A 20,018-nucleotide genomic window follows, 5' to 3' on the forward strand; every position below is an offset into this window, starting at 1 on the left:
CTCACCTAGCCACTTTGCAGTGAGCCATTTCTGATCCAACACTTGGGAGCATGTGTGCGCGTGATCCCGTTGCATATTCATGACTACATAATCCGCTCCATTGTTTGTCTCGAGCTTCCTCAAGTACACATACCACTCACAGCCTTGCCCTTTACACACGGCACGTAGTTTGTCGCCGTCATTTTTTTTGACGTGCACCCGCCGTCTGGTCATGATTGCATACTGCCTCAATACATCAAACAAGAAATCTCTATGCTTAAAAACATTACCAGGCTTCCACATCGGTATCTCATTAGGGTTGAGCTTGAACGGGGTATACTTGATGCTTTTCTTCTTCAAACCCTCCAAATCTTCAAGGTCAAAAATATCTTGTAGCTCGTCCACAATTTCATCCTCGCATAATGGATTCTCTGTCGTCTTCTTCTTTTCCACATAAGGCGAATACTTCCTCCGCCGTTTCTCCCCTGGACCCGGCTGGTCTTCACCTTTCCCCGGCTGGTCTAAACCTTCCGCTGATTGGTCTTCACCTTCCCCCGGTTGGGCTTCACCTTCCCCCGGCTGGTGTACATTCTCTTGCTCCTGACACGGATGTTGTTGCTGGAATATGGATTCATAATACGACGTAAACAGCTGTTCATCTCGGCAAATGTGTGCCAACGAGATAAAATGATCGACCTCCTCATCTTCATCACCACTCGGAGGTCCCTCGTTATGGATATGGTCGCCGTCAGGAACATAATCAAATGATGATATGTAAACCTCCTCTGGTGCTTCTAGTTCCGGCTCAGCATGTATATCCGGTACAACATGTGGTACTTCCGGCAGTTCAGATACTTCTTTCGTTGGAGCTCCATCTTGCACATCATGATGGAATCCTGACATTAGTATTTCATCCGATATGTTCTCGACAATGGGAACTTCTAACTGTGGTTCGGCTGAAAAGTCCATGCTCGGTTGGTACATATTATCTTCAACTGTACTTGGCACTTCCACTTCCACTGAGTCAGACACTTGGTCACGAGGATGTGCAGGTGAAGGAGTAGGAATTGATTGCTCCATTGGAACTACAACCTACAATGCAAAAAAGATAAATTTTAGATGCATACTAAACATAAAACATAATCACAAATGTAGTTCCAAGTTGAGTAGTAACCTCTGCTATGCATTCATGGGCATCTCGGCCACCTACTATAACTTCTTCAACAAGATTATCTTCAACGACTTCAACCTCAAGTTGTACATCTGGTACAGATTGCCCACAGATTGCCCAGTTGACATACTTGTTTCTGGCATACTCGTGACATCCTACAATATTTGTACAATACAAAACATCATAAATAAATCACAGGAGAAGACCCAATATTATTGCAATGTAACTCATAAATCACAAACACCATATCTACCTCTTGCACGCATGCATGTACTTCTCCCTGTCCATCAACTCCCACTACTGCATCAGTCTTTTCACACTCGGCAACAACAGCTTCGGATTGTGCTCCTTCGGCACTCCTACATGATGCAAATGCTTCCTCCAAATTCTTACGGGCTGCCTCCTCTTCCCTCTTCCATTCCCGACGTTTGTCTTCTAAACTTTTGGTCAAATACTCTTCAAACTCAACATCCCTAGGGTACCACTCAATCATCAACAATGGTGACACTGTTTTCTTAAACTCATCCGGCTGTTGTTTCTTCTTCTTTGGTTTAGGTTTGGGCACAATAATTGTTTTAGGTTCGTCAATCTCCTCAATCACAACTTTAGATTTTTTCCTATCTTTGATAAATTTTAGAAACTCCTCCGCTTCTTCCCTTCGCTTCTTAAGTAAGGCTGCCGCCGCCGTTATCTCGACGACGTAAATGTGAACTAGCCTTGTGCTAGTAGCCGCAACTTTGAGAAAAGCGGCCAGATGTGGGTCGTCAATAATGGGCATCAACTCACCGTGTATGTCAACGCCCATACAATCACCACTATACTTTGGATGAACGTAATAGAACTCGCAGACGGTTTTCCTATCATACTTCAACCTCAACACCATACTAGACAGATCTAATAGCTCGAATTGGTTAATATTGCAATAGTCAAAGAATGTCAGGTGACCCCCAACATACTTCTTCTGTCCATTGATTTCGAAGAGTGAACCACCGTGATGAAATGCAACGGAAAACCTCCCTGGATGCTCCTCTGTTAGGGTTATTAGAAAATTAGAAAAATACCAAAATGTCACATATAGAGTCTGAAATCAGTGAAGAACGCAACGAAATCAAAACAAATTCCCAAAACTAACAATTTTCGAAACCCTAAATTAAATCACAAAATTGGTAGGTGAGCTATTTGTGAAATTTAAAATTGAACTTACTGTATTCTTCTTCGGGGTAAAAGATATCCAACGCAGGATCGCGGATGTCCCATGTTTCTGGGTCTACGTCGATTACCTCCGGACGGCGTCTGGGTGACGGTGGCGGAGACGGAGACGGAGACCGAGACGGCGACGGTACCGAATGCTTTTTCTGCCGCGTCGAATGACGGGACGAGGACGCTCCAAAGGTACCACCTCGTTTTCGTTTAGGCGGCATTGATGAAAATGACGTCTGAGAGAGCTCAAAGGAAAGTGAATTGGAGGGAAGTGAAAGTAAGTGATTTAATTTCACATCCTACTACTATCTAATATATTTCAATTCAGGTACACAACACACTATGTTGCGTGTGAGAAGCCAAACGTCGCCTGCAAAATTTCAAGGGAGAGAGATGTCGCAGATGACATTTCCAATCACATCATTGGGCGGATGTCAGACAAACTGCATGTTGCAGGCATGCAACAGAGGCGGCATGGACAAATAGGCGAAAATGCCCTTTAAGGGCTTAAGGGTGTTATTGTCCGAAATACCTGGTTTGTGATTTTATTTTTTGTTAGAGCCCTATGGTGGGTTTTTTTTTTTTAGGGGTCAACCGTGCAACAAGTCGAAAAGTTAGGGACCTTTCATGCAGTTCACTCAAATGAAAAACGTTATAAACAAATGGAAAAGTAGTAAAAACTTATGAAACAAAGCATAAATGTTTCAAATGTGATTATTCCCTATATCAATGACACATTTATGCTAATTGGAGTAAAATTTAGTAGATATTACGAAAGTGAAATCTCAATTGTGTGGGGACTAATTATATGTTATTCTAAAAAAATAAAGAAAACTACATGATAAATTTGATTTCAAACTGAAAAAAAATCTAAAATACTACTCCATGAAGAGTCACAATTGTTTGTCTTCACTACATGCTTTAAGCATGCAATGGAAAGGGGTGGGCATGACGATCTACAACGACTTGCTTAAAGCATTCGCAAGCACACCATGAATGTTGTATTCAAAAATATAATATCAAAAGTGCTAAGACCATCTCCAATCATATATCAAAACTTATTTATATGCTAAACTGTAACTTAATTTTAGATTTTTCAATGGAATAACACTAAATATGTTTACTGCAAAATTTGTGTGAGACAAATACTATAAAATGGTTTAAATTGTTGGAGTAAAAACTATTTTTTGGTGTGACAGCTACTCAAAATGGCTTTGAGTTTGACATAAATGATTGGAGATGGCCTAAATAGCTATAATACGCTTGTACATACTCCCTAGTTCCTCCGTCCGTGAATAGGAGCCCCGTTTTTCCATTTTAGTTCGTCCACGAATAGGAGTCCCAATTACTTTTACTATGAATGCTAATAGGATCCCACCTTCCACTAATTCATATCACTCACATTTCATTTAAAACTAATATATACAAATGAGACTCATATCTCACTAATTTTTCCCACCCATTTTTCTTGACATTTATTAAAACCCGTGCCGCTTATAAATGAGACACCTAATGGAACGTCCCCAAAGAGTATGAACTATTTCTTTTTTCGTCTGTCCCTACAGAGTATAAACTTTTTAATTTTGAAAAACTCAAACAACATAATACCCTTATACATCATTTTATTTACAACTTATACCATTACTATTAACACTTATAATATCATTATTATAATGTGGACCTCACTCTCAACTAACATTATTTCCACTGCATTTTTCTCTCTCTTACTTTTCCCCTTATTAATTAAAATTCGTGACAAACCCAAAGTTCATACTCTTTAGGGACGGAGGGAGTATGATTTTAGATTTAATTTTATAACATTAAATTTAAATTTAGATTTTTAAATATTAATAAATTAATTTTAATTAAGTTTATTAGTTTATGTATTCTATTAAAAAAAAGTGTTGTGCAAGCTGGCTGCGTAGTTTTTTTGGCTATATATATATTGAGGTGATTCGAGAAACATAACTCATTACTATGATTCATCTTTCTGGTGGCATAATATATTTGTTCCCAATTTAGAAAACGGTGCTCCATCAAGATCTCGCCTCTGCAACTTATTCAATTGCAGTTTCCTTTCAACTGCAAAATCAATCTGCGATGAGGGAAGCCAGCAGAGAACCAGAGTCCCCTGGGTTGAACAGCATCAACTCAGTGATGAATCATCACCAATTCCTCCACGAAATGCTGCAGCCCTCCAATTTCGATCCCACGTCGTCTCACGAGGACTTTCTCGAACAGATGCTCTCCTCCGTGCCTCCCACCCCTTCCTCCTTCCCTTGGGCCGACGACCACCCGCCGCCGGGGAATTCCGAGGATCATTCGCCCGCGCTGCGGATGAGGCACCACCAGATCAGCGGCGGCGCCGCCAAGGCATTGATGCTCCAGCAGCAGTTGCTGCTCTCCAGAGGCTTCTCCGCGCCGATGCATGACCACAACGACGTCGTTGACTCCTCGTCTCCCAATTCCGCTAATCCGGTCTGCCGTTTCTCCTTTTTCCCCTCTTTCCTTTTTTTTTAATTTCATTTTTTTGTGCCAACAATTGAATTCGAATCAATGTGAGATGAATTCAGGCAAATGATGCATCAATTAAAGGCCTATTCAACGCCTTCACTGGATTGCCTGGTCAAAATTCCAATCAATCTCAGCAATTTCACCACCTTCAGGTTTTCCCCCAATTTCATGCCCATTCATACATCACTGATAAATTGCGTGTTCATGAACATTAGATTTGAAATCGAGGATCTCCGGAAATGAATACTGATTGATTTTTTAAAATATTCGAAAGGGAGGAGGTTTGCAACAGTCTCAGAGTCTCAGTGGGGCCGCGGCAGCGACGAGTGGAGACGGGGCGGCGGGGCGGTCGAAGCAGAAGGTCAGAGCAAGGAGAGGACAGGCTACCGATCCTCACAGCATCGCTGAAAGAGTACGAATCGTTTTACTATACACTTCAGAAGCAGCTTCTTTTTTGTCTCCTCCATATTGATTTTATTGTGACGTCATTTCTTTGCCTTTGTTTTTTTCTCATTGTTGATAGAATATTATTTATATTAATTTAGTTTTTCCCTTACGTGGGTGAAATGGTTAATGAGCAGTTAAGAAGAGAGAGAATTGCGGAGAGGATGAAGTCTTTACAGGAGCTTGTACCCAATGCTAATAAGGTGATACCCCCGCTTCTGATTTTTAATACTAACGTCAATCCCTTAATTATGTAATTATATGATAATTAAGCTAATTAACCTTGTAGGAGTATTAATTACTACTAATAATTTAGAGTAAAGGGAATTAGTAGCATTCATTCCTCATGCGGAAGATGAAGCTTCGTCTTGAGCTCCTTGTTAATAACAAAGAGAAATCTTTTGCATTTTTTTGCTAATCAAATTGCAGAGCCACGTGCTATTTAATGAACCTTTGGAATATAAATCAAAGTGAATATCTTGCGAACGTGTTCAAATGTAGAATGTATACTGATTTGCATGTAATTTTATTTCTATAGATATTACACATCTGTAATTATACAATGTATACCATCTAAAATTATTGGTCAATAATTAACTGGAAGATTATTCGTGTGGTATATAATGCAATCTACTCCTGCTTGGTATATTACTGGTACTGTTGATTAAATTATAATGATGCTAGTTGGATTGATAATTATTTATAAAAAAAATAGGGTTTGAAATGTAATCATATGAGATTTGGGGGAGATTAAGCTAATGATTTGGTGCTTCTTTGAATGACAGACGGACAAGGCCTCAATGCTGGATGAGATAATTGATTATGTCAAATTCCTCCAGCTCCAAGTCAAAGTATCTCTTTCTCTCCCTCTATAAATAGATATATGTATGCATTAATATATACTTTCACACATCTAGATTTGTTTGTTAAATATATTAATTAAATCTGTTTTGGGTTGACAAATTGTATGGGTTGTAGTATATTAATAAGACAGTTGTATGAGCTGTAGCATGGAGTAATTTTTTTAAAAAAAAATCTTACTATTATTCTATCAAAAGTTATTATTTATATTTAATTATGTGGAAATGTACAGGTTCTTAGCATGAGCAGATTAGGAGGTGCTGCAGCTGTGGCTCCTTTAGCTCCAGACAAGTCACCAGAGGTAATAATCATGCCTTCTTCATATTTTATTTTTCAAGATTATATTTTCACATGGCATTATCATTTTATAAATGAGGTTCAATGTTGATCAAAATAGAAGATTGGATTCATTAAAGCTGTATGTATGTGCGTGTGCGCGCAGGGGAGGCAGCCGGCGGCATCAAACAACAACAATAAGGATGGAATGGCGGCGACGGAACAGCAGGTGGCGAAGCTGCTGGAGGAGGACATGGGTTCTGCCATGCAATACCTTCAAGGAAAGGGGCTGTGCCTAATGCCGATTTCGCTTGCCACCGCCATCTCCACTGCCACGTCACACTCCCGTAACCCCCCGCACATTGGAGAGGCTGGTGGAGGCGGGCCTTCATCGCCTAGCACATCGGTTATGACCGTCCAATCATCAGCTACTACCATCGGTAGAAAGATGTCCCTTCAGGAAGCCATTGCTGCTCCTAAGTTGGAGTGATGATCAATGCATGTGCATTGAAGTATTAACTGCGTAACTTTTAAAATGTAAACCAAGTTTGCATGTCCTAACTAATGAAATAATATCTTTTTTATGCTTTCCACCCGCATTTTGCTTTTACCAAATTTGTAGTACTATTAGTTTCGAATGAATTATTGTGGAAATTTCGAAATAATATGGTACGTTGTTTTAGTGTTTATCCATCTTGTCTCGCCTCAATATCTCTAACATATTATAGTGAACTTTATAAATGAACTAAAATTGGAAAACCAAGATTGTTGGTTTAGTGACACATTGAATACAAGCTTCAACTACCAGTCTCTGGTGAATGACAGCTTAACAAATACGGAGTAAAAAAAATGAAAAGTGAAAAAAAAACCGAATCACATAATTAACTCACAAAGGTGGAGCATAAATATAACTATATAAGAATGATGCTATCCGACTTTAAATTCTTTATCCAAATTAATAGGGCACAATGTACATCCCATTTTTAAAATCGGGCACCATTTTCCTATTTCTTGTTTGTTAATTTTAAATTTACCTCTTTAGAAAAGTCACTTAGCTTTATGGGTGATGATTGCCGGAATAAAGAGGATTAGGTTTTAGTCAATCATCCATTGACATAAAAGGAACTTAATTAGGTTTAATGAAGTACTATATTTTACAACAGTTAGGTTTGGTGTTACATTGTCAAATTGATTATGTTCTCACAAAAAATGGTAAATACCTCACCTAAGCTTCAAAATATATTCTCATTCTTAGTGTTCCAACTTCCAAATAAAATTAAGGAACATAAATGGAAGTGTTCCCAAAAATGATATACTACTAAAATATAATTGAAAATTATGTTCTCAACTTAAGGATATTTTTCTTTGTACCATAAATTTTGGCAAATTTTCAAAGTTTTCCAATTAAGTAATTGCATCTCTATTTTTGTATCTTTATCAATTGGATTTGTCGTTAGTGTCTATGCATATTTTTATATTTTCATTTTCTTATACTTGCATATCATGTGTATAATATAAAATTGGTGTATATAATCCACATCAATAAACTGAGTTATGATCTACTAACAACTTTTATTCCTTGAACAAAATGACGTTCAATCCTCAAATTTCAACAGAAATAAAAGTAAGAAGTCAGAAGTTTTAGAAAATTCAGATCCTCCAACTTGGTACTTGGAGGCACGTCTAATTGAAAAATTCAACCATATATGGACACACACCAAACACGCGTAAAAGAATGTCTGGGGAAATATTTTATGGAACCTAGAAAATAAATTTCAAGACTCTTCATTATATAGGTGTTGTTTGTTACAGTGGCATTATCTTTTGTGTCAACGTAGAATCACAAGTTGGTAGTATGATTTATTCAACGATTTGGTGAAATTAAATATTTTAAATTAATCGATTCTATTGAGACATTAAAGAACATCGGAAACAAGAATATATCGAATTATTTGTTGCAATTAAAGATGTGCAAAATCAACCATTCGAACATCGAATCAAACCAGTAATTTCAGTTCAGTTTGGATTTTCATGTTCAAATCGAATATTTCTGGGTATATGTTAAGACATTAATTGGCATGATGACTTTATATGTCGAAATCATGTGAATCCAAACTATACTAATCCTCCTAAAAACTCCACTACTTCATAAATCCATTAGTTTTATTAAAAAAGTAAAAAACATTAACAGGTCTAATCCTCTTTTCTTAAACAGACTAACAAAATAAACAATACTCCCTCGTTCCCGTTAAGTGTTCACTTTTGTTTTTTCCGTCCATCAAGTGTTCACTTTTATTTTTACTATAAATGATAAGTAAATATAACATTCCACTAACTCATTCCACTCACATTTTATTACTGAAAGTGTGATTTGTATTTTTAATTAACTTTTTCAACCCATTTTCATTTACATTTTTTAAAACTATGCCGAAAAGAAATTAGACACTTGATGGGGTACTGATGAAGTAAAATTTAGTAGGACAACGTACGAACACAAATCTAAAGACATTACTTCTCACACACAACATGCAGCCTTGTGACATTGGGTAAGTTTTTCAGTCCAAATAAGACTACTAGTGTTCTTTATCAGGTCTCATACTTGTTTCTTTATATAACATTGAGCAAGTTTTTCAATCCAAATAATACTAGTAGTACTAGTTTATTTTGTAGGTCTCTAAATTTCCGCCACTAATATTTTAGTGACAAGTATTTTGTCGTGATTTTGTTTAGCTACTAGATCCGCCACTAACTCGGTTACTTTTCGTAAATATAAGATTTTGTAGCGGATATTTTCGCCACGAAATAACAAATTTTTTTTATAGTTTGTTTTAAAACCGACCAATACTACGCTCAATATATTTATGGCATACATTGGATAAAAACTAAAGCCCAAAAGCCAAGGATCATGCCTCGATCAATTTTATAGGTTATTTGCAATGCAGCCGCCCGCACTCATGGCGACTGCATTGCATGCTCCATAATTTCCAACCACTCGTCATCCCACTTCCATTTGTGCCTCATCGAAAAGATGCTTTGAGGAGAAATTACAATAACCATATACTATGGCACGGTTCTCAAATACAAGCGCTAATTCAGTAGTAATCGATTCAAATACAATGGTTCCTCATCTATTCCCGTGATTGACTCGAACCCTCAACCTATTGGTTAGAGGAGTATTTCATTGTCCCATGTAAATCGATTTAGTTAAGATCATAACTAGTAGTACTCTTTAATAATTAGGAAAAGATAGTCATATGACATATCATCGATAATACAATTGGATTATCAAACAATTCATTTATTTTTAGTACTATGATTTTAGTCCATTGTAATTAAGTAAGTTTTGAATTTAGTTTTATGTCTGGAGAATGTACTAATTGATGGATTAATCCCAAAAGTAGATGGTACTTTAATGAGTGGAACAACTCCCAAAGTTTATCACCCACAAAGGACGGAAATGACCCGCCATTACTACTAATCCAACGCTCCTTATTCACCCACGTCATCACATCGAAACAAAGAAAAGTCCTCTCCACTGTGTGTCCGACAATCCGTTCATGTCTTATTCGATAGCATTGATTGGATTCAATTCAATTGAATGTGAGGAACAAGTTAGCAGTAGTGGTGGGGGCAGAGGGGAAAGGCCTCGCACAATTTTGCACAATTTTGATGTTAATTTTTTCCTCTTTTGTATGGAGATTGGCATGGTGGCGTGGAGGAGAGTTGGCACTGCCAGCAACTGTTTGATATATTGCATGAATGAAGCCAAAGGTCTACTGTGTTACTATAAGTAGGAGGGACTGGTTCTGCTGGGAATCCTCTCACTAGAAAAAATCGGGGAAACGGAAACCCTAATTGATGGGATGGTTTAGACCTCAGCAGCGGCCGGTTTTCAGGTTGTTGTTTGTGGATTGTTTTGATTGGAGCGAAAGAGGGGAGAAGAGAAAGGACTAATTGACAGAAGAGAGCGAGCACAAGCAGGCAATTGTATAGAGTTATACCTTTGTGGATGCGTGTGCTCACTTCTATTCTGTCAGCTTCTCTCTCCACCGCCTCTCTCTGCCTCCCTCCATCCCTCCTCCCTTCACACACATACACGCCGCACGCGCGCGTCATTGCCCTATCTGATACATCTGGGGACCTGCCAAAGATACACCATCCTTTGCAAACAACGTACATCAACAAAATGACGAACCCCAGTTTGTACTCATCTTCTTTTTCGGGAGTTGTGATTATATGATTTAATTTAATTTTTTTTTTTTATAATCTAGGTTCATATAGATAAGTATCGATTTTTACTGCGCTTTTGTCAGTTTTATCATGAGTAAAACAGTGATTCCCTGATACAAAACCTTTCACCTTTCGAGTGGAAGGATTTGTTTATTGCTATCTTGTTCTTGCAGGAAAAAAGATGTATATTTTATGTGATTAATCATCTTGTTTGTGTTTCTCTGTTGGATTTGTCTGTGATAAGAGTGTGAATCACGGAGTTCGTTGTCCTTGATTATGTTTTCATATTTAGGTATGAATCGAAGATCATGTTTTTATGTTTTACCAAAGCTTTATTCAATCATATACTCCTACAACACAATTAATTTAATTCACTTACAATTTGCGTTGCTATAGGCCTATGAGTTAATTGATTCTCGTGATTAGTTCCGGATCCTCAGGTATGTAGTTTCTTGATCACTTTTTTCTTATGATTTATTGGAACTCGATTTGAGATATTTTGATACTACGGGTGAGCTCTGAGATGGTGTCCATTAGCTTATGAGTTTCTGAGCATATAGTCAACCTTGTTTGCTGTTAATCTTTGTCTTTGATTGTGGCTAAGCTATGTCAATACTTGAAATTTATGCCATTGAAAACTTAAATTGGAGTTCTTTACTTCTTACTATTTGAATTAACGTTCTCTTCTATGAATTGACATTATAAGAGATTGATGTATTCATTAATATGGTTCTGAAAACTTTAAGCACGACGGTCAAAACCGTCCTGATTGCCTCAAAAATGAATTTCTCAATTTGGACATAGACATAGCATTCGATGACTGTGCCTTTGTTTGTAGAACCATCTAGAAATAGGATGAACTTGTGAGATTCTATACTATTGTATCTGCAAGATCGAATATGTATAATGACTGGAGTAAAAGTAAACTAATATGACGTGAACGTTGTCCAAAATACAAATGAAACTCCAACTCGTAGGAACTTCGATCAATATTTTGTTGGCTCAACTCAATTGTAGAAATTTGAGTGCAATGTCAACTTTAACCACCATCAAAGTTGTTCTAGTTAGTAATTAGTAAGTAGTTCCACTTCGCTACTGTGCTTTCCAAAACGAAAAGATGGGGGGGGGGGGGCAGCTAGTCAAACTATTAAGAATACTGTGTATGATAATGTTTTAGTGATAGCAAATTCAAAACATTGTCCTACTCAAAAGTTCGTATTATATCAATCGTTATGTATGTTCATTAAAATGGAGAAATAGGTATACACCACCCTATTGATTAGTGTAAAATCATTGCTGCAATTCTTCAGTTTTACTCTTATTAATATTAATATTTGTAAACATGGTAACTACTTATAAAGGGTTTCCTTAATGAAAAATAAAGTCCGTTGAATAAATTAGAAAGAGAGAGTACTGTCTAGGGATTTTATTCATACAAAATGTGCTCGAATGTGATGTTGAAATTGTGTGCTAACTTTAATCTTGCCTTAATACTGCCACTAAAAGAGGATTTGTATCTTTTTGGTTTTATTTGTCATTACCAAATCATGGTCATAGATAATAGTCAGTCTCTCAAAACTTGCAGATCACTATTAAATCTAATTCATGAAAAGTATTCAACCTTTCTGATTTTTGATACGGTGACTGCTCATGATATATACCAGGAATAACAACTAATTTAGGTTTTGAAGGCTTTATGAAATCTTGGAAGCCCATGTGCATTGACGATCTTTAAGTTCATCGTTAACTGAATGATATACCTTATGCCGTATGCGAGATAGTTGAGCAGTCCAATGACTTCATAATAAGTTAATTGTTCCGGTAAAGCCCTTGCAAAGTAAGTATATTTCAAAATGAGGGTGATAATATTCAAATCCATTATATCATCATGACTTCAGGCTATAAATTTGTATGTTATAGATTTGAGTTTAATAATTGACGAGAATGTAGGCTCCACTATCAGTTTGAAAATTTTTATTTAAAACTCTGTGTGCAACATGTTATATGTGTTTAATTCGCACTGATTCAATAGACCAAACGTTGGTGAGCCTTGACTATTATCTAATTTTCTGGCCTGGAACCTGCTATTGTCATTATAAGTAACTTTGGTATTGCTACAAGTTTCAGTTTTCCCCTAACATCATATTAGCCTTTCTCCTTGATTTGTAAGGGATCTCATCCACGAACTGCCAAAGGCCGATGAAGATCTCATATCAGGTTATGGACTGGAAAGGATGGATGAGTGAGGTATATGTATGTGTGTGTTTCCTTTTCAATATGAGAAGTATCCATGCACCGTAGACCTACTTTGTGGATATCCTGACACATAACTGCATCTGATGTGATGAGCATGCTAGCTGCACCTGGTGGATTCATAATGTACGCATATTATTTGTTTGGGTAGATGTATTGATGAGAATAATATATTTCCCTGGCTAAATGCTAACAATCGTTAACCATGAAACAAGGAATGCATTGAAATGTCCTTTCAAGCCCTCTAATTACTTTAAGTCTTCCTTGATGTTGAATTAAGGTGATCATGAAATATTCTGGATAAAAGATGGAAAGATCCTACAACATTCATTGTATTGTGCACTTGATTAGTGTGTATGCGGTCATGGATGTTGCTATGGTTTCAATTTAGTAACTTGCAGTTTTCATGCATGTGTTATTACAGAAGATGTTTTATTAGAAACCAATATGAGCTTTCCATTTCATCCCATTTTTTCATCATCCTTACTTATTGAGTTTTACCCTCTAATATTATTCTTAAATGGCCAGTGTTTTATGACTATCTATGTTAAATTCTAGAGATAAACTTTCTCAGTTGCTCATCTTTTCCAAGTAGGTATTAATTAAACTTAGTTTCTAAACAATGTGAAATTAACTTCACTTTTCTTGGAGCGAATCATTTTGAAATCTTTATACTGTTATGAATTGAAAAGGATCAGATAAACCCATGATGTCCTATGAAATGGACTTAAGAAGTTCATCATAAATTATGTATTTAGTTTTATTGCCAGGATAGCAATTTCTGGTGAAACTTATATTCATGAGGTTCATAAAGAAAACCATATAATCATGACAAATAAAATTATGAAAATAGCAACAAGTAAAAAACAGGAAAACATAAGAGAAAATTAATGTCTGGTCCGGCTTTGGCGTCACATAATTATTTTTGCAATAGCAAGAACTTTATAGCCTCCTATATACTCTCCAATGTTAATAAAACGTTTTCTTATGAATTGAAACCTGAAACCTGAAACTAGGTTTCTTAAGAGAGGTAGTGAAAACTAGGTTTTGTTAAGAAAGATAAATAGGTTTATATATGTATTTGTCATTTTGAGTGTTGATGTAGAACTAAAGGTGGAGAAAGAGTTAAATCTAGGTTTCTTAAGGGGGATAGTTAAAACGGTATAGATGGATGAAAAGTATGAGAGAAACCAAGTGTTATTGATGGAGCTACAAATATGCAGGAAAACACAATATTAACTGTGAATTATGTGTACCAATAAAGTTTGTTAACTAAGTCAGGTTAGGTTAGCTTCCCTGTATAACTTATCATCATCCTACTGCCCACGTTATTACTACGAAATTAAAATTCTTATGTTGCTTTTCATTTAGAAAACTAGTCTAAGTTAGACTGAGATGTTATCCCTATGTAACTTTGCCACGTGGCTTAGAGTATCCACAAAGGTGGATGTTTATCATGTCCACGCGGCCCACTCGGGTGGGTTGGCATGAATGGTGTTACTCTTTCAAGCAAAATGTTAAGTGACAGCCTGTTGATTTCTGATTTCTTTATTAGTTTTTCGACGTTTTAAATTACAAATTAAATGGTTGGACTAGTGGTGGCAGTGGCTTTAAGGTTTTGAAGTTGCCACCCTCGTTTCTTAATTGTGCCTATTTTTTTTGTTTTATTTTGGTTTTCTTTTTCGTTTTATTTTTTGTTTTGTTTTCTTCACCTTTATCTTTTTTTTTTCATTTAAATTGTTTTCGTTTCCTTTTAATCAATTAGGATCTGAATTGAAGTTTGTTTTATTTTCTTATATGCAAATAAATATATAGATTCTGTTTATTTAATTTTTAGGCTTTATTAGGATTTTAATTATGTAATTTTCAGCTTAATTAGAATTTTAATTATGTATTTTTATTTTTTAATGAATATCATATTTATTTAAATTGAAAAATTAATTTATTAGATTACATAATAAATAAATTGATATAAATAATGGATACAAAATAAAAAGATGGTACCATGAGTATTTAAGGAAATTGATGATGGGTTGTGTGTACTGTTTCTTAAATAAGAAACGTGGTAAAAAGTGTTGTGGGAAGGAATAATGTTAGTGACAACATTTTGCATGACCTTACAAGTAGAATTTACTTAGGCTACGATAGGACTCCTTTTAAATCTGAAAATTGCACTTGTCAATTCCACTTGTCTGGGTATGAATTTGTTAGACCTTCTAGCTCCCTAACATTGTACCCTATGCTACTCATCCTTCTGTAGGTGCACTTCCAGTCTCATGCAATGATTGTATAAATAATCTAGGGAAAAAAAGTTGAGACTTATCTCAGAATAGGCTTGAGACCTTCCTTGTTCACACATGTGAGTGTTCCCTGTGGATGATTCACATTTTCTGTGAACTGGAGTAATATATAATTTCATTTTGAATTGATGTTATTTTGCAGGTTATAAACTTCATTAGGACTTGATTTATACATTGGAAAGCAGTAGAGTATTGAGATATATAATCTCTATTACTCAAACGCAGAACTATACTCCATAAGAAATCATCCATGATTTGGAACGATGATGATCACAATGTACTGATTTAAAAGGTACTATTTGCAAATTCATTATTAGCACCTTGAATTATTCTATAAGATGTTTAAGTTGTTATAACCTTAAAAGTTCCATGCTTTAGAAAATAAGTTTTGATCTCTTAAAAAGGGATGCAAGGAGCTTATTAATTATCTTCTTAAGATAAAAATACGTACTCAATAAGATATTACACTTTATTTTTGGGAAGTAGATGCAGTCTTAGTTCATTTGAACACTGACTTATTTCAATAATCTACTAGTATCTTATAAGTTCTAAAGAAAACTCTATTAAAAAAATTATATGGCAATAAAAAACCTGTTTGCTTTTGTGACAAAAGCCCAAGTTACGAATGTGAAGGAGGGGATATCAGCTAGTTATTTGGGGAAAGTTGCTTATCTGGAACTTGCTAGTGCTACGCAGGTTATATAGCACCTAGCAAATGGAGACTTAATTAGTGGCTATTGAAAGTTCAATTTTTTTGTCCTTCATGCAAGTTATGCTATAGTTTATTAGATTGGATGTCTTTATTTATTTTTATTTTTTACTTGTGGATTCACCTTACATATGGGTTACTTGAGACAGAATAAGAATGGAATCCTAAGCCCAATGACATGTATTGAATTGCTTGCTTACCGTGCACTTTTCCTCCTTCATGGTTTGTATTGAAAGGTAATAGAGGATGTCCATTTTCAGTCTGTTGTAGGAACTCATTTGATCATGATTCTACTCAATATAACCCTGCCCATCTTGTGAATAATATGAATGGTTTTGAATTTAAGACTTTGAGGTGGGGTTTTCTAATCAAGGGTGGCAATCCCTTGTTCCAAGAATGTTATTTGGAGAGGAAATGTTTTATTCTAAACAAAAAATTTGAGGACATTTTTGTATCTTGGTTTATATTCATTTTTCTGTTGGGCAATAGTTGTGTAAAGATCGTATAGTTGATGCTGTTTGATTAAGTATAGGAAAGCTCTACCCGTTCTAACTAATATGCTTATTTGGTTTTTGTCCATATAAATTCCAAGATCATTCATGAGCTGTCTTGTTTCAAATTGCATGTATTGTTTTGAATATTTGAACAAGGGGTCTTTGTTTTCATATGTGCAGAATATACAAGAAATCAGAATAGAATTACATTCACATGTCAAAGCTTATATCTGTATTCAGGGCAAGTTTATGTTCACAGGAGTAATTCGTCAGCTGTCATAAGCGTGTTCCTAGTTATTTCACTTTGTTTGGCTGGACACAACTGCCAAGAGCGGCATAATTTAGTGCATTTCTTTCATACCTTGCCTTTTGCTACATAGGTCTCTACTCTTCATTACTATGACCTTCATGCATGTATTAAGTTGAGTCACGACTATACTTGTAGCAAACTGGAAATGTTATGAATCTATTAGTTGCAATCTTTGTTCATTAGAAGTTTTGTTTTGAGTAGTTGTAATCTTATGTGGCTTTTTGTAGTACTTCAGTTCTTTTAACAAGATGATATTAATGTTGTTCAAAGATTCTTTCTCATACTTGGTGTTTTATGTTGATAAGGGTGCATATTTAGCCTTAGGGGTACATGATTTTAATAGTAAGATATTTTTTTTTGCATACTTAGTGTTTTATAGTTTGCTTAAGTTATGCATCTTATAATTCAAAATATCTTACTATTAAAATCATGTACCCCTAAGGCTAAATATGCACCCTTATCAACATATTTAAATCATTTGCTTATGGGAAAACTATATTTTAATTTAATTACCAAGTAAGGAGTACTATAAAATTTATCCTCTTGAATTGGTGCATTAAATGTCATTCAGTGGAGTATCCTTGGTTCAACTTCTACTGTTATAGGTTCTTATATAGCAGTGGTAACCTTATGTAATGCAAACAATACTATGTATATTGTTCTATGGTCAACTATGACATAGTTGTAAAACATGCAGGATTCGCAAGCCTTTGTGCCATATAGCACTAAAGTTATACTGATCCAGCTAGTAGGGGATGTTATGCCACAAGAAGGTGTGGCTTAGTGGAATTGGATGCAGGTTTGCTTCTTGATAGACTAGTTTTCGTCACTTGGAATTGATTACCTTTTGCACTATATGTTGAATATTTGCATGAAAAAAATTCTTTTTGGCAGGGAATGGATCATTAAATTCAGAAGCTGCTTAATGAAGGCACGAAGAGAAAACATGCAAGAAAGAGGGCAAATGACAAGGAATGGAAGAAAGTGAAGGAAGAAGGCAAAGATGACCCAAACTGCCGAAGCTATTGGACTGGCCAGCTTGAACCCGACGGGAAAATGATTAAAGCCACTTCCACACACTTATCAAGGACAACTCTCACTTGCTACACATGCCCATATCAGCCCTTGGAGAGTAAAAAAGAAAAAGAAATATCTTTAATTAGATATATGTTTTAAAAAGACTTTAACTTTCCAACACCCACTTTTTTATCACTTTAGCTTTAGTTTAGTTTAGTTAATTCTCTCTCTAGGAAACTTTTCTCTCTTCCTTAAGAGGAGAGATTTCAGACTCAAGGCTGCCAAGATCTTTTGTTCATCATGGGTTGAAGTAGTAGTAACTTATAGTTATCCCTCCGTCTCGCTTTAGGACTTCCGGTTGGGATAACTTAATAAAAAATGTCACGAAGTGTTAAAAGTGGGTCACAACATTCACTACAACTAATAAAAAAGTGTTAAAAGTGGATATCAACATTCACTACAACATTTATTTATTGGACACTCAATTAAAAGTGGATCTCAACATCCACTACAATATTTATTTATTACATAATTAAACACTTTTTTCTTAAAACACGTGCCCGACTCAACCGGAACTTCTAAAGTGGGACGGAGGGAGTAGTATTTAATTTCTCTAGTTGCTTGTTCTTAACCTTTGTAGTTCTTTTGCATCTTTCTTACTCTTAGTTATTGTTGTTGGACTTGTTTTGAAAGCTTATTTCAAGTACTCCCTCCGTCCCAAGATAAGCGACTAACTTCTTTTTGGCTTTCGTTTTGGAAAAATGATAATAAATAGTTAGAGTGGAGAGAAAGTAAAGTAAGAGTAAGAAGAGAGAAAGTAAAGTAAGAGAGAGAATTATGTAGAGGAGAGTCTTCTCTACATAATTCTTACTCTTACTTTGCTTTTTCTCCACTTCAACTATTTTGTATTATTTTGCTTCTGAACTTAATAAAATTCGTGCAAGATGTTGCTTTGATTTTATTTTCGAAGAGTTCTTATTTTCGCCAAATGCAAAATTCTCTACTAAATTGCCCAGTCTATGTTCTAGTTTAATTGCTTTCTTCTAATTGTATTTTATTTGCACTTTTAGTTCCCAATCTTAGCTTAAGTGTTATTTATATTTCGTACTTTAGTTCCTATCCCAAATTTAGAGCGTGACGGCATCGCCAAAACTTTTCTAAGGAAATACATAACGGATGCTACCGTTCTTCGTGGGTTCGACATCCTAACTTACCATATGCTAATTAATAGTATTTTGGAAAGTGGGAACTTATAAATCTTGTTGAATATGTAGGGACACGTGTCTACCACACACGTGCAAAACCCTTCTTAAAACCAAAATCTAAGTTGGAGCTATGAATACATATGTTGCACTGTATGTTGGCCACTTAACTCTTAGATCTAAAACCAATACAAAGACAAGTGAATAAAAGAGAAAAATAATTGTAGTAATACACTAGTTAGTGATTAGAGATAGAAGTAGGGAGTGGTTGTGAAGAAAATGATAGAGAAAAACTGATGTGAAGAATGACCATCAAATGACATGATTCACTAAATGACATTATGTTTTGACAAGAGTGCTAGTAATATTCTTACTATGTCAAGAATGATTGTCTCATGACAACAGACAAGGGTGCGTCCTTTATGCGACCATTCTTGACTTCATGATAGAGTGTCAAATTTAATCAAGAAAGTAACTATCAGTATAGAGTAACAACTTCAGTGGACTTCAATTTTTACTAAAATGCATTGCAACATTATGAGGAATGTTCTTAATAAGAATCTTTTTTGGTTTATTGCTGAAGATTCAGAAAATTAGTCTATATGTACAATTCAATGCAAAATTTGTAATTTTAGTAATTCTCTTATGATACAAATTGACATTAATATAGTATCTGGCCTATTTAACTTAGTAAAAAAAAGTCCACTTGGCCTGTTGTGTATGCATGCATTGATGTGCAACAACTAAAAGGTTCGTGACAAAAATGTTAAAGTAGCTTTAGATCAAACTGTTTAAATTAACACATATCTTCCGGTTTACATGTTTATTGATTATATGCATTTTCTGTGATCTTTTTCTGATGTGAAATCTCTGTTTTTCCTCATCCATAGTTACTAAAAACCTGTGTTTTTCTTGAGAGGACAATTCTGCTTTATGCACTACGATCTGTGAACTTCTTATATATATTTATAAATTGGATTTCTTTAACATTTCTCACTGTTCATTATGACTATTGGGTTTTACTATTTGTGTGTTGATTAGTTATGCCTTGTTAGTTT

General features: G+C 35.4%; 2 protein-coding genes and 1 long non-coding RNA gene across 9 annotated transcripts; 2 read left to right on the top strand and 1 right to left on the bottom strand.

Moving 5' to 3' along the window:
• Position 1: 1 nt before the first annotated feature.
• On the bottom strand, positions 2-2,571 carry LOC148926890 (uncharacterized). The gene is made up of 6 exons (XM_089059281.1): positions 2,355-2,571; positions 1,404-2,179; positions 1,296-1,305; positions 1,154-1,242; positions 134-1,071; positions 2-83 (listed from the first exon to the last, which is right to left on the bottom strand). Exons 1-6 carry the CDS (start codon positions 2,569-2,571, stop codon positions 2-4), a joined length of 2,112 nt encoding a protein of 703 aa, XP_088915407.1.
• Positions 2,572-4,332: 1,761 nt separating this feature from the next.
• On the top strand, positions 4,333-7,127 carry LOC125187089 (bHLH transcription factor RHL1-like). The gene is made up of 7 exons (XM_048083601.2): positions 4,333-4,828; positions 4,924-5,016; positions 5,139-5,276; positions 5,446-5,511; positions 6,094-6,159; positions 6,402-6,470; positions 6,612-7,127. Exons 1-7 carry the CDS (start codon positions 4,451-4,453, stop codon positions 6,933-6,935), a joined length of 1,134 nt encoding a protein of 377 aa, XP_047939558.1. The 5' UTR covers positions 4,333-4,450; the 3' UTR covers positions 6,936-7,127.
• A 2,872-nt stretch (positions 7,128-9,999) lies between these two features.
• LOC125188216 (uncharacterized) lies at positions 10,000-18,056 on the top strand. 7 transcript variants are annotated; one of them, XR_016130586.1, is made up of 9 exons: positions 10,000-10,967; positions 11,072-11,115; positions 12,825-12,922; positions 15,189-15,287; positions 15,371-15,520; positions 16,087-16,173; positions 16,612-16,811; positions 17,439-17,540; positions 17,636-18,056. It is a non-coding gene; the product is annotated as an uncharacterized LOC125188216 (long non-coding RNA). The 7 variants fall into 7 exon arrangements; XR_007170713.2 differs by lacking the exon at positions 16,612-16,811 and having other exon boundaries at positions 10,005-10,967; XR_007170706.2 differs by lacking the exons at positions 16,087-16,173; positions 16,612-16,811 and adding an exon at positions 12,340-12,512 and having other exon boundaries at positions 10,006-10,967; positions 12,846-12,922.
• Positions 18,057-20,018: the final 1,962 nt, after the last annotated feature.

Source organism: Salvia hispanica, chromosome 5, assembly GCF_029641045.1.
Source record: "Salvia hispanica isolate PSC_SH4W2 chromosome 5, Shi_PSC_v1, whole genome shotgun sequence".
NCBI classification, from domain to species: domain Eukaryota; kingdom Viridiplantae; phylum Streptophyta; class Magnoliopsida; order Lamiales; family Lamiaceae; genus Salvia; species Salvia hispanica.